The sequence below is a fragment of the Suillus plorans genome, assembly GCF_016647745.1.
Source record: "Suillus plorans strain S12 chromosome Unknown HD556scaffold_18, whole genome shotgun sequence".
Lineage (NCBI taxonomy): Eukaryota > Fungi > Basidiomycota > Agaricomycetes > Boletales > Suillaceae > Suillus > Suillus plorans.
Genome location: NW_024537402.1, coordinates 149,985 through 165,004, shown reverse-complemented (window position 1 = coordinate 165,004; position 15,020 = coordinate 149,985). Strand labels below are relative to the sequence as shown.

The 15,020-nt window shown below is 46.3% G+C and overlaps 3 protein-coding genes across 3 annotated transcripts; 1 reads left to right on the top strand and 2 right to left on the bottom strand.

Moving 5' to 3' along the window:
* Window positions 1–3,158: 3,158 nt before the first annotated feature.
* Window positions 3,159–7,508, bottom strand: HD556DRAFT_1431276 (uncharacterized protein; the record flags this gene model as incomplete). Its single annotated transcript, XM_041304993.1, has 13 exons — window positions 3,159–3,232; window positions 3,276–3,573; window positions 3,774–4,375; window positions 5,176–5,258; window positions 5,312–5,403; window positions 5,480–5,779; window positions 5,801–5,984; window positions 6,096–6,154; window positions 6,207–6,272; window positions 6,300–6,389; window positions 6,429–6,524; window positions 6,574–6,709; window positions 7,402–7,508. 13 exons carry the CDS (start codon window positions 7,506–7,508, stop codon window positions 3,159–3,161), a joined length of 2,187 nt encoding a protein of 728 aa, XP_041162023.1.
* A 3,113-nt stretch (window positions 7,509–10,621) lies between these two features.
* HD556DRAFT_1441345 (uncharacterized protein) lies at window positions 10,622–11,637 on the bottom strand (the record flags this gene model as incomplete). Its single annotated transcript, XM_041306277.1, has 3 exons — window positions 10,622–11,306; window positions 11,364–11,507; window positions 11,561–11,637. The coding sequence occupies 3 exons, from the start codon at window positions 11,635–11,637 to the stop codon at window positions 10,622–10,624; spliced, it is 906 nt and encodes a 301-aa protein (XP_041162022.1).
* Window positions 11,638–12,030: 393 nt separating this feature from the next.
* Window positions 12,031–13,974, top strand: HD556DRAFT_1306860 (uncharacterized protein; the record flags this gene model as incomplete). The annotated part of the gene is made up of 8 exons (XM_041299966.1): window positions 12,031–12,152; window positions 12,213–13,074; window positions 13,121–13,189; window positions 13,248–13,261; window positions 13,315–13,626; window positions 13,689–13,788; window positions 13,847–13,876; window positions 13,930–13,974. 8 exons carry the CDS (start codon window positions 12,031–12,033, stop codon window positions 13,972–13,974), a joined length of 1,554 nt encoding a protein of 517 aa, XP_041162021.1.
* Between the last annotated feature and the right edge of the window lie 1,046 nt (window positions 13,975–15,020).

The following is a 15,020-nucleotide window of genomic DNA, read 5'->3' as shown; positions in this document are numbered from 1 at the left end:
TAAACCCTGATATTTTATCGTGGATAGTTTTCTTCAGAACCCATCATAAATGCTCTTTTCCATATCATTGCCACAATAGATTCAAAATATGTTTCAATCAAAGCCTACAGGTTTGCAATCAGTCAAATGACGCATTTCTCAGATTTTGAATCTATTATGGCAATAACATGGCTAAGACCATTTAATATGAGTTTTTGAGAAAAACTCTTCACTAGGAAATGTCAAGGTGTGATAAAAATATTATCATTAGCAGGTTTCAAACCTGCACAGTTCAAAGAGAAACAGATTTTGACTCTGGCGACAACTCAGGTAAGACTGATGAAGATAAGTGTCTGAGATACTGTCTATGATTCAATATTCAAGGCATTTTTTTTTATAGAAAAAAATGTAATGTTTCACTGGTTTCAAACCTGTTGCACTCCAATAGAAACAGATTTTGATTCTGTTTTGACAACCACTTGGCTAAACACTAGTCTCAGCGGCTTTAAAGCAAACCGACCATGAGCATATGTCAAGGTGTGTTTTCATAGAAAATGAATTTTATCATTGGCAGGTTTCAAACCTGCACCGTCCAAGAGAAACAGATTTTAGCTCTGGTGATCACTTGAAAATTTCATCTTTGGCGGGTTTCAAACCCACGCAGACAGATTTAGATTCTGTCGCATTAACCGCTTGGCTGAGAGCAGTTGTGTGAATCTATTTGTGGCAATAACATGTCAAGGAGTATTTTTATAGAAAATAAAATATGTCATTGACAGGTTTCAAACCTGCATGGCCCAAGAGACACCAATTTTAACTCTAGCAATCACTTGACAATTTCATCTTTAGCAGGTTTTGAACCCACACAGACAGATTTGGATTCTGTCATATCAACTGCTTGGCTAAGACCAGTGAGATGCACTCCAAATGTGCCCATTCAGAAGTGAATACTCAAGGTACATTTATCTGCATTTTGTCAGTTCTAATATTAATTTCCAACATCCCCCTTAAGTCCAATCATATGTGATCCTTCCATTGTCGGTTGTCACTCATGACCCAGTTGTAAAGAATGAGTTTATTGGAACTGCATGTCATATCCCACATTCCGGACCAACATCCGACGACGTTCCCACGCCTCATCTGGACCTCCGGACCTCCTGTCCATGTCTCCAGACCCAATCCTCTAACCGTCCAGATCCTTGTACTCCTGCATCTGATATCCACATCTCTGGATCCCAGGATCTGACCTATGCTTCATATCCGAACCCAAACCTTAAATCAGCACCCATCCCCTTATGGTAATCACCTGTCTCCGGACTCCGGAACATCCGGATCCGACCCGCGTCTATCTTCCATGCCTTTTCCCTTTGTGTGTTCCTTCTCAAGTTAGACTATACTCATTTTCCAGCCCTCATTTCATCTCCGAGTTCATTTCCTATGATCTGTCTTATTTTCTAATACATTTCCACATGCTCGTACATAGCCTTACCCCTCTGCTTACTGATCTGCACAGACTTGCCTCTAGTATATAAACCCCAGTAGATACTCCTGTATTTCCTCAGTCTGAATATTACACATATTAGTCCTCCGACTTAGTAATCATCCATCTCAGGCCTAGGGAGGAATTCCCTAGGCCGGAGCTCCGCTCCTCCGCTCCTCCACTCCTCCGACCCTCTGATCCACCATTCCTCTGATCCACCATTCTTCCAATCCTCCAAGTTTCTGGAAGTTCCTCAGGAACTTTCCCGCGGTCCTCCGGACCTATTCTGCTTCGGACTTTGTCCTTGCAGCCTTTCCTCTGTTTGCTTCTACTCAGGACTTGTCCTGAGTAGCCATTACACATATCCCCATCAGGACGAAACTCCATCATAATTTCCGGAAGTTCCTCCGGAACTTTCCCGCACTCATCCGGAAGTTTCTCACACTCATCCGGAAAGTCCTTCCGAAGTTTCCCACGCTTCTCCGGAAGTCCTTCGGACTTCACTGGACTTTCTCCGGACTTCATTCTGAAGTTAAGGGCACATACTCGGGTAAGGGGCGCAGCGCACAAGCTGAAGCCAAGCCCCTTGGAATCAGTCCTACCCTTTGTGCATGGTCTTAACACTGCATCTCACTGGTCTTAGCCAAGCGGTCGATACAACAGAGTCTAAATCTGTCTGTGTGGGTTCAAAACCTGCTAAAGATCAAATTATCAAGTGATCGCCAGAGTCAAAATCTGTTTCTCTTGGAATGTGCAGGTTTGCAACCTGCCAATGATAACATTTTTATTCCATGAAATCGCACCGGCGAGATCACTGTGTTTCTCTCCAGATGGCAAGGGACTCGCAAGCACGTCATTGGATGGAACAGTCAATATATGGGATGCGGAGACTGGTGCTATCCTCTCAACCCTCCAGTGTAATCTGGGTATGATATTGTGTGTCACCTTCAGCCCAGATGGGCTCAAATTAGTGTCCAGAACATTGCACAACATTTTGGTTTGGGACACAGATAATGCCAAACTTCTATTTGACATCAGGGCTCAGGAGGATTGGACCAGCAACATTGTGTGGTCACCTGATGGCCAGCAACTTGTCTCTGCATCATGCGACAAAGCAATCAAGTTTTGGGACTCAGCGAATGGGACCCAGATCGGTCAACCTTGCACTGGTCACACTCGCAACATTAGGTCACTCGCCATCTCTTCTGATGGTTCCTTCATTGCAACCGCCTCGGACGACTATACAGTGCATCTGTGGAACACAAAGTCACATCAGCAGATACTATCGGTTATCACAACTTTGGTCAACCACTGGTTCGGACACTTTGCAATATCTCACTTAACTCTGCTTCAAATCATATTCTGTCCAACCACATATCATTGTACACTTACATCAGTAGAAAACAAATATCGGTGTAGTCCCAGTGACAGCTACATAGTGCTACATAGTCCCTGTAGTGATCTGTAGTGATCTGTAGCTGAAGTCAGGGCTATATAGAGCTACAGGAGGCACTTGTAGTCACTGTAGTAACTGTAGTCCCTGACTCCCATGTTAGTGGTTGTCGGTCGAATACGTCTAATTTCCCTATACTTTTGTCTGCAACTCCACCGGGACTTTCCAAGTTCTGGCGGTGTTGGGAAAGGTCTTTGTCATCAGACTCAAACATACATTTTCTCTGTGCCCCCCTTGTCTTTTTCCTCATTTCTCCCTTCTCCTCCCAATGTCCTTGTGTGCTACTTGAGCGTCCTGCCTGCAGATGGTGGCCTCAAGCGCTGTAGTGCTATTCTATATTCTAAGGAATCATAGCGGACATACAAAAAGTCTCAAGGTTGATGAATGTATTCAAGTAAAATTCACTTGCCAACTCATACATGTTCGCGCTCGTCCACATAGGATTGACCGATTGACCCATCTTTGGTATTAGGTGACATGGACGAATAATTTCGTCAACATGTATCATGGCCCCATTCCGGCGCAAGCAACGAGTTGAACGTGAGACTTGACGCAGACCAGTTGTCTGGTCTGCCTCTCTGAATGGCGTGAACCATTCAATGTAGGCAAGGGGTCGCGAGTACACGCCAAATTGATGAGGCAGTGTAAATATTGCGCGGACCTGTGCAACTCGGACTGCAGCTGTAACTTAGAGTTCGTCATCATACTGTGTGAATTGGAAGACATTGACATACTGTCCAGGGTGAGTAGTACCTTTGATGCTTGGACACCATTGCTACTAATCAATGCCATGTCAAATCATGCGGGGGAGCCTGGCTTCCGTCCAGAAGGCGAAGGAAGCACTTCAGGCATTGTCCTCACCCGCAGGCACTTGGGAGACTCGGATACACAAGGGTCAGGGGGGAGGATGATGACGACTTGTCGGAAAACATCAAAATGATCTTGATAACTGGGCATGATGTGATTGTGTGGGAAATGCTTCTGTAAAAATGACTTGAAAGCAGGTAGAAAATTGATGGTGCCATGGATGGTTTCAAGATGTTGAACAGATTGCCGAGGGTGTGGAGGTGTCTTTGCTAGAACATGAACTATATCTTGTGAAACAACAGGCACCACATCGAAGTCTTCATTCTCAGCATCAGAGTCAGAGTTATACTCACATTCAGGTTCTGTCTGAGTGGAACATTTGGCCATCCATTCGAGGTAAGAGGTCCGCCAGAAGATTGCTTCCTGGCGTTGAAGCCATAATACCATTTGTTCCTCGTAGTCACACTTGTTACTTGCATGGTAAGTGTCTTTAGTGAAGTCGATGTGTAGGCGCTCGGGGAGTTCAGTGTTGAATCTATCAGCAGCACCAAACAATTTGATTGACTGAACGTAGTGAGACAATTGATGCAACTTCGGAATATTGAAATGTTCGCGCACTCCGAGTTCCTTTAAAACATCCTTGTTTGCGTGAAATACTGCGTGTGTTCTCCAGACCGTTGTAGAAACAACAATACTGAGAGGAACAAATGAAGCTCCTGACTGTATCTATAATGTTGTGAGGTCGCGCATTGCCTAGTCTGCTATACTTGAGACAACAAGTGCGTTCAACCCTAAAGGGGAAGCGAGTGCAGCAAGGATCTGGTAGTAGGCGCTGAAGGCGCTACTGGTTGGCTGATGCGAAGCGCGGGAAAGCGCAGGTGCGCGTGTGAGCGGAAATGAGAGAAAGTAAGAGTGAGTTTGCTTAAGTGGTGATATGATGCAAGACAAGAGATGTGAGTGCGAGGTGCCAAGGAATAGATTGCGACTATATTCTGCTAGGTAGTAAGTGGGTAAGTGGGAGGTAAAGTGGAAAGTGAGTTCAGTTCGTAATATTATGTACTGCTGGCGCTTATATACGGCGCCTAAGCACTGTCATGCGGAGCCGAAGCGCTACCGAGTGAGGTATGTAAAGATATATGTAAGTAAGGGTCCATGATAAGAATAAAGGTGGTATGATATGCAAATAAGGGCAAATGGAAATACACGCACTAGAGAACTTGGTGGACAGTGGATGGATGCTTCCAGATGGCGGGTGCTATAGGGCGCTCAAGCGCGGGAAAGCGCGCGTGCATATACCTCGTGAAGTGCGGGAAGTGTGCGTGCATGTTGCGCGGGAAAGCTGCGCCTCATAAGGGAATAGCTGCGGATAGCATACAGAGTGATGCTGCAAGTTCGTGCTGTGTACTCCCTAGTGAAAACTGCCATATCACACAATGAGAGGCATGAGTCTCTACACCGTCCAGGGATTTGCTCATATGTGTATGAAGTTGTGCATAATAGCAAAAATCCAGTATGGACCGTGTGACGATGGCAACTTGACTGTAAATTAAAGCGGGTTAATTCGTTGAAACCAAGCAGAAAGAATATGGCACCTTGGGACTGCACCGGTAATTAGCGCCATGAAAACGTGTTGCATCTCTTTATGCTCGGTTCCTGTCCATTGTTTGATGTTGGATATCCCCTTCTTAAAATGTCGAAGACCAGGATAGTCCGGAATGGAGAATGGTCTTGAAGCGAGCGTCAATTTCGTCTTTGCCCACAATGTCGAGACACCATTTGACAAGATGGTCTTTGAAGACCCCCTTGTGCAGTTGGTGGAGGAGATCTGGCGTGAACGCCATAAAAATGTTGGTGTGCGGTAAGTTTGCCCAGAAAGGTTTGTACACAGCACGCAGCCCATACTCATCAAATTCTACAGGGTGCTGACCACTCCTCCATCTCTCCAGTATCTCCCTTGTCAACTCCACATCTTGCATCAATGAATTTAGTGGGTTTCCCTGTTCATTGGCTGCAACCAAACATTTAGGGCAATGGTTCTCTTTACAGCAAGAGATCAGGCACTGTTCAGGGAAATCCGCGACATAGGCAGCAAGTATATGGTATACTCGTCGAATGAATGAGTCAGCACAAACCATGTCTATGCCATCCTCACCAGCCGCGATGAGGGGCTCCAGCAGCAGGGACACACAGTGATGGAATAGTCGGTATCCAGCGAGGGAACATGCATCGGAGGTGAAGCAGTCGAGCTTTGTGGCTGGTAGGTACCTAATCAGCACTGTCACACGTGCAGATGTTTGACGTCGTTTCTCCTTTGCAATATTGCCAATTGACAGGTAAACAGGCCATGCAGATTTGTTGCCTCAAAATTGCGATAACATTGTCTTGTCGGAAGCCAGAATGATGGGAGCTATGGTGGCTCCTTCAGGCAGTTCTTTCTGATCTGAAGGTAAGTTCGTTTCTCTTGTTTCAAATCAATGTGCTACTCACTTGCTTGTCCCACCACCAATCAGCCGTCCACATATCATCAATGAGCTGCTGACTGCCTGCTTCGTCCTGGTATGCTCATGATGGTGTATATACCATATGTTCCTTGAATAAAGGATTTCCGATGAGATCTTTGATGCACTCTACAAGGTCACGCATCCAAAGCTCAACATCCTCATGCAGTGACTGTCCGTTCTCGTCTGTTCAATTTCCCTTGACACTAACCTTCTTGCAACTCCAGGCAGGTCCATGCAGCAGCTCATCAACCTTCTGTAGGAATAATCGATTGTTGTGGAATGAAGGTTTTGTGCAGTTTTGTGTCTATTACTATGGTCAGTGCATACTTTATAGTCATCAATACAAAGCTTACTATCGGTAACTTCAGAAATTCATCCGTTCGAGTCTGGCCGAGGCTTTTAACAAGCCACTCTGCAAGACCCCATTCTTCCTTATCGCAAAAGGGAGCCCACTCATCTTCACCTTCACCCTCCTTATATCGCTGATACCTTTCAAAGCCAGTTTGGCCCTCCTTCAGCCCCAGTGAAAATCGACAAGAAGGGGAGGGATACGTGGCAATAGACGTCGAAGGACAGAAGCAAATAGATAGAAATCTAAGAAATTGAAGACGTCAAAAATACAAAATGCAACAAATTGTGCAAAGTTCGAAAATGCAAGTAAACGCAAGGGTCGTTCGGGACAAACTTGCATTTTCGAACTCGTCTTTGCAAAGTTTTCACCGCAACGACATTGCACAACATTGCACATACACAGATATACACTCGCACTCGATCACAATCTTTGCACAAAGTCCCTTGCTCCTACTATCATGGACATCAGCAACCTCAAAGCAGGTATCCACAAAGTTAATTCTAGCAGCAAAGATATCACTATATACCTTTGCGACTGCGAAATCTGCCTATGCAAGAATGGACGGGAGCCCAAGCAGGTCGGTCGAACAACATACTTCCAGCATAGACCTGGCAGGCTAGCGAAGCTGGATTCACTCCTACCTGCATCTGCTCAGGCAATACAACACCCTCTAGTATCTGCTACATCACAGCAACCTCTGTCTACATCAGTACCTCCATTACCTCTTGTCTTGTCTGGTAAACGACACCACAGCATACCTGATATGCACGATAACGATGATTTTGCATCTCCGGGCCCATCAAAGAAGAAAGGACGCACGGAAACTCACCAAAACTTTGTTGATGTGCCGGAAATCTCATACGGCTCAGCACCATATGTGCCGGAGTGTTCCAATGTGAGTAAATCACCATCATTTCGACTGCGACGCCTGCTCATGACACCCTTGAACCCAGGCTGATGTCGACGTCCAGCCTATTGAACCGGACATGAGAGATGGGGTTAATACTGCTGACTCGGATAGTACTCATGGTAATCTAGCTGATCATGTTCGAGATGTTGATTCAAATGAGATTCAGGCGTCCCTAATACTTCTGATCAAGTGCTACAGCCTGTCACAGATGATAATCCGCCCTCCATCGAGGATGACAATCAGCCTTTCTTCAATGATGATCATGAGCCTTTAATCGACAACGATCACGAACCTTTAGTCGACGACAATAGTCAGCATGATAATGAGCCTGGTGACGAGTTTCAAGGAGCAGACCTGGGCCAGGACTTGAGCTCAGCACGTGAAAACCTTGAGGATGTGGGGGAGGGTGGGCCCCAGATGCGAACTATGGGTTGGACAGATGAAGATTTAGAAGAGCTACACCGCATGGCTCGACTCGAGGATGCTCAAGACGCTTTATCATTTATCACAGCACTCCGAAAAGCTTCGCTCAATGACCCTTGTACACATCTTCCTCCAGATGCAATCGATCGCCTTCGTAACCCTCCTCGTGAACTTCCAGACACCACGGATCCTGATCTCATTCTCTCGCTCAAATACTACTTTGCAGATTTGACTGTCAACGCATATGATCTTATCCGCGAGGCAACCATGCAGCATCATCCAGAAGATGATATCTACAGCCATTACCGCATCAAACGCGCAGTCACAGAACTGAGTGGAGTCATTCCGATCACTCATGACATGTGCCTCAATACATGTCTTGCCTTCACAGGCCCGTTTGCTGAGCTCAACGAGTGTCCCCGATGCAGAGAACATCGCTGGGACATGAAAAAAAGCACCCCGGTGAAAAAGGTGGCTCGTCAGACCTTTGATACTTTCCCTGTCGGTCCCCAACTCCAAGCTCTTTGGCGTCACCCTGACCACGCAGAAAAGATGCGATGGCGTGATGAACGCACCCAAAAGATTCTCGAAGAGCTCAGAATCACAGGAGGTATCCCTGACATATACGAAGATATCCTTCATGGGAAACAGTACCTAGAGGCATACCAATCAGGCAAAATCAAGGAGGGGGATTCTGTACTTATGCTCTCCATCGATGGCGCTCAACTCTATGAATCGAAGCAATCTGACTGTTGGGTGTATATTTGGGTCCTATTCGACCACGCACCAGATGAACGCTACCAGAAGAAATACGTCCTCCCTGGAGGTATTATTCCTGGCCCCAAAAAACCAAAAAACCTCGATTCGTTCATGTTTCCTGGTCTCCATCACTTACGTGCTATCCAGACCGAAGGTCTTGTCATTTGGGATGGTGCACGTGAGATCTCATTCACATCACACCCTTTCCTCTTCGTAGCAACTGCTGACGGCCCCGGAATGGTGTTTTTGACTGGCCTTGTTGGTCACCACGGCAAAATGGGCTGTCGCCTGTACTGCGGACTTCCTGGGCGACACAAGCCTGGTGGCTCAACCTACTATCCAGCTCTTCTACGGCCACATGGAGGTGATGCTCATCCCGATGTTCCAATCAATCAGCTTCCTCCTGCCGGATCATTCGACTACGAGCATAACTTGGAGCGCATCATTTGGTGTAGGAATATGGCCGAGTACGAGCAGGCACGTCTTGAGACTGGGATAACGAAGCCGAGTATCTTCTGTGCTTTTGACACTAGCCGAATCTTACTTGTCCCTCTCTGCTTTGGATCTGACATCATGCATGTTGCTGCCATCAACGTCGGAGACTTGCTCATACCTCTTTGGCGAGGTACATTTCGAGCCGACCCCACGGACAATAAAACTCTCTGGGATTGGGCTGTTCTCACCAAGGAAACGTGGAAAGCACATGGAACCGTCATTGCTGACGCAACTTCATTTCTACCTGGTTCATTCGACCGTCCGCCACGTAACCCTGCAGAAAAGATCCATAGTGGATACAAGGCCTGGGAATGGCTGCTGTACCTCTACGGAATGGGACCAGCTACACTGTACGGAATCCTTCCTGACCCTTACTGGACAAATCTATGCGATCTTGTTTGGGGAATGCGTTTGATGCAACAGTACCATATCCCTCGGACTGATCTCGTTGATGGTCATAGGCATCTTCTTACATTTTTACTGCGGTTTGAGGAGATCTACTATCAACGTCGACTTGATCGACTTCACTTTGTTCGACCATGGATCCATTCCTTGTCGCACATTGCACCTGAGACAGCTAACAAAGGACCGCCAATCTGTTCATCACAGTGGACAATGGAACGAACAATTGGCAACTTAGCTCAAGAAATTCGTCTCCATAATTCTTCCGTCTACACCAATCTTTCACAACGAGCTGCACGCCGATGTCAAATCAATGCAATCAAAGCATTTATTCCATGTATCGAGCCTTTGAGCAGCGCACTCCCACGAGGTTCTCAAGACCTTGGCCAAGGCTATGTCTTGTTGCGATGACGGGAAAGGTCTCCTCATGCCACCCGAACCTGTGAAGCCAACGCCATCCTTTCTTATCTTACTGCAAATGAAATTCATGTTACAAGTGCACCTCCAGTGACAAGGTGGGCTCGTCTTCGCCTCCCAAATGGACAAGTGGCTCGATCTGCATGGAAAGAAAATGCCATGACACGGCAGCCAAGGATAGCACGAATGGTGAAGGTGCATTTTTCCCCCTCAACTAGTATTATATGATGTAAACTCATGTATCGCAGCTATTGACTGACGGGAAGATCACCATCGCAGAAGTTCTATTTTATTTCAACATGTCAGTCCATGATGAAGAGAAGACATTCGCAATGGTGTCAGAGTTTGGTTCACCACATCCTGAACTCCTTGAAAGCTCGTTCCAAACAATCTTCGCATGTCATTATCAGGGCGATGCTTCGCTAAAGCTCATTGAAGTTTTTACTGTACAATCCGTCGTGGCTATGATCCCACATCAATTTCCGGGTATCGCTGGTGTTCTTTTCTATCTTGTGGAGAGACCAGGACTAGATATCATCAAAATGAGTGGCATTGAAGAGCATATACCCGACGAAGCATAGGTACATAGTAGACATGAATAAAACGATACATCTTCTTTGCCTGAAACTTTGCCCGAAAAAGACTACTTACTATCGCAGAGAGCTTGAAGCTCTCGCTTGATCTCACGAACAGCACGAAACCTGTCATCATTCCCTGATCGGTCATACCACGCAGCATCTTCCTCCTTCGACACATACTTCCAATAGATTGACGTAGGGGGGGGAGGACTTGGTGTTGCGAAGATAGGCTTGTGTACTGGAGTTGCGACAGTTGGTTCGAGGTTATGTGCGTCCGGTTCGCTTTCGGGCTCCGTAATGCTATCCGAATCACAGATGGGTGCAAGGACAGTAGGTGGGGCTGTTGTAGGTGCGTCCGGTTCGCTTTCGGGCTCCGTAATGCTATCCGAATCACAGACAGGAGCAAGGACAGTAGGTGGGGCTGTTGTAGGTGTGTCCGGTTCGCTTTCAGGCTCCGTAATGCTATCTGAATCACAGACAGGAGCAAGGACAGTAGGTGGGGCTGTTGTAGGTGCGTCCGGTTCGCTTTCAGGCTCCGTAATGCTATCTGAATCACAGACGGGTGCAAGGACAGTAGGTGGGGCTGTTGTAGGTGCATCCGGTTCGCTTTCGGGCTCCGTAATGCTATCCGAATCACAGATGGGTGCAAGGACAGCAGGTGGGGCTTTTGGTGTGAGGTTATGTGCGTCCGGTTCGCTTTCGGGCTCTGTAATGCTCTCCAAATCACAAACGGGAGCAAGGACAGTAGTACTGATTATTACTGGTGTGTTAGAAACAGCATTTGAGAAAAGATATGATACTACAAACGTGACTTGACCAAAGATGCGCTGTCTCATTAGAGACTCCTTCTCTGGGTTTGCCTTCCAGTATGCAGGGTCGAGGAGAAGATCATCCGATGAGCTCAAGAAAGGTGTGTCAGAGCGCTCTGACCAGTTCTCTGACACACACAAGCTTTGATAATGAATAGTACATTAGAAATATTTCATAGTAGATAGTGAACATACCTAGTGTCAGCCTCATAGCCATCGATGTCAGGTTCGGAGCACATATCAAAGAAAATTTGTACAGCTTCTGGTATCATGGTAGAGTGAGGAACTTCGATGTTGTGCACGTTGTGATTGTATAGTAAGGACTTCATTGAATTTCCTTTCTTGACTTATGTAATTAGCATACACCCTTACACCATTACTATCATGTCGACGATATCGTTCGAAACATCAATTGATCCAGCGTTAACCGGAAACCCACATCTTCATATCTCTCAAGCAAACTCTCGACAGTCCTTTTCTCAACAGTTGGAATCTGGCGGATCCCATCATTCACATATGTGGGAACAACCCTATCTTCGTAACGGAAGCACTGTAGGTTCCAGGAATTGACCAATATCAGCTAATAACAGTTACTGACATCAACGGAGGCTGATGATAAATTTCGTTTAACTCTTCCTGAGCACGATCTCCCTGATCATAGCACCATGATCTTGCAACTTAAGCGAGACGTCAGTGAACTTCAGCATATAATTGGCCGTCTGCAGTCCGAGAAAACCACCCTGGTTCATGAAAATATTTCTCTGAGCACTAAATGTGATACCCTACAGTAAGCTTCCTTTAATATATGCGCATATATGCACAGTGCACAGTTCTTAATTACATGTAGGACCATACTCGTCAACATCAAGAGTGCAAGTTCCACAAGCTCAATCGTGTCGAATTCATTGGAATCACGGTTATCACCCTCCGACAGTGCGTCTTCCTCCGACGAACAAAAGCCTATTCTACTGGATGGATTTGTAAGAGAAGATTATGACAACGAGCTTAACCCACAAGATTACCCATTGGTCCGGTCATGGACAAAGAAAAGTTGGTTAGAGCAGCTCCCGAAAAATACAACAGCAAAGCCGGGCTCATCTGGTCAGCCATCACGAGGTTCTAGGCGTATGGCCCAGGGAATCAATGTATCATGCCAGTACCTCCAGGATAAGAAAGGCATCACTGTCACGGCTCAGCGTGCGAAGACCATCCGCAATATCATGCTTTCCAGTTTCCGACAACTCGATAGCCAGGGCCTCGCACCTGCATCCATTGGCCAAGTGTCCCTCGATGTCCTGAATTGGTTGTTCCATACCCTACGAAGACATTGTCCCGAACTTCGACTCTGTGTCGACAATTGGAAAGCGACTAAGCTAATGATGGACAACTACTCACAGTGGTATAATTATCACGTCAAGAAGAAAGGTATCAAACTGGTTAAGCACGAAGACGTGGCTTCCTCTTGCGAGTCGATCACCGAAGGCATCCAAATCGAATCCCCTGCCGAACCTACCCAAAGCAACCCTACTAGTAAAAGAGCAACCTCACTTGATACTACCGACAATGAAGCGGAGCCGGCAAGAAAAAAACAATGCATTGAAGATTTGGATACCGAGGACACCCAACACAAGTCTGACCACTCTCTTCCTCTGACGCTACAGTCTACTACTCCCGACACTTCTCATGCAATGTGCGATACTCAAGAAAAAGTAAGTGCTGTGCACTTTGTGGTTTTTTTCTAACATCATTTCATAGGCCTCTGAGTCGACATCATCTCTGCGACACGACAAAGGCAAGCAAAAGGAGATCCCGTCCGATGTGGAGGTGAGCATTTCCAATGGTCTTCACGTCTTTTTCTAACCTTTATCACTTGTCGCAACAGATCAGGAGCCCACTGTAAGAACTTTTTCTTTCGAGCTTCTTGGCACTGCTCATATTTTTATTCACAGTGATGGGCTTATCATCGAACCTAAAGCTACTTCATCCTCGGCTTATAGCGCTACAACACTCGCTTCGAAACCATCGAGTTCTGACACCAGCCTCCCTACGACTGCCGTACCATCACCAGACCTACCATCGTCCAACAATGATTCGTGTGCCCCAGTAGTACTACGACCTACTTCGTCGGCTACAAATGCAACTTCACTCGCTCTCAAGAAGGAGCTCGTGGCGACAGACTCGGAGCTACACAAGCCAGAACCTCCAAAGAAACGACAACCGAGTTCTAAACCGATGCGAGTCACTGCGAATGTCACTGCGCGGTAAGTTATGTCTGCTATTGATACGAAAATTTGTAAGACTCATGCCACTCATACCACACTAGGAACTTGTGCGCTCTTGACTGGCAACAGAATGGCAACCAAACAGAACCTGCATGCGTTTTTGCAGCTTATTGGAACAAGCTCTCGAATGCCGACAAAGAGGTATGTGACTATTATGATATTCCCATCCATCATATTCCCTAACTTGTCACTATCATAGGCGTACAAGCGAAAGGCTGCCGCTGCTTGCGTGAGTGATGTGTTTTTCTCGTTCTGGATCACATACTGATATCTCTTTTTCAGCTCAACTCGTCGTCGTCTGCTCAAAGTGTTCCCGGTTCGGATTAGTCTCTGTTTCTGCAGTCAATGGACTCGAGGAGCGTGGATAGCAGCTCTAGCAGGCGGTATGGTGCGAAGCAGGATGGCTGGCGACCCAGACGAGCAGCGGATACCCTACCCTATATCACCATAATAGCACCCATTCATAGCGATACCCATCGATACTCATTCTATTGCATTAGACGTGTATCTTTCCAGCCAAACAGGATCCTTTTTAATGCAAAAATCCATCTAAGCCAGGCGAGAATCTCATCTAAACAATTCTCGATCTTTATCTTTTCCATCTCGAAAAGTGCCGGTTTTTTCTAAAGACTTCTAAACGAGTCGATATGGTCTATGGTTTCGATGTCTATCGATACATATCCCTCCCCTTCTTGTCGATTTTCACTGGGCTTCAGCGTCCAGCCGGCATCAGGACACAGTTCAAAATACTGCCTGCCATCTTCTTTGTCAGCTACATCCTCAACAGTCACCCGTCGACTTTTCGATGCTACCGGGTTGTCTTCATCAAGATCGAAAGACTTAGAGTGTGAGCGGCGAAGTGGGGAAAAGGAATGATTTTCATAAGCAAATTCAGTTGGTGCGCCACCTTCATCATCTGTATCTTTAACCATTGACTCCCATTTTCTTCTGCACTCGGGGCAGGTAGCTATATGCTTCTTGACACCTCCTCTTAAAGGGAAAGGCTTGCCACAGAATCCGCAGCTGTGTGGCATGGTTGGTAAGTGATTTGAGTTTTTTTCTGGCTCTTTTTGACGTGTATCGTAATTTGACAGATCTAGGCTCTGGACGTTTTGGGTCTGGGCAATCTGTAACTAACCCTTTGCCCTTCATCGTTACCGGGTATGCCCTTATGCACTCTGTTATGGAGACTCAAATGCAGTCGGTTATGGAGACTATGCCCATTGCATAGGAGCAGTCCATGAACACAGTCGAGTGATATATTCATCGAGGTATATTCCGATCTGATCAGTGATTGTTTCAACAGAAAATTTTAAGGTTCAGGTCTAGACTTCAGTTATAATGGCACTACACTAGTCTGGTAATACTGTGAG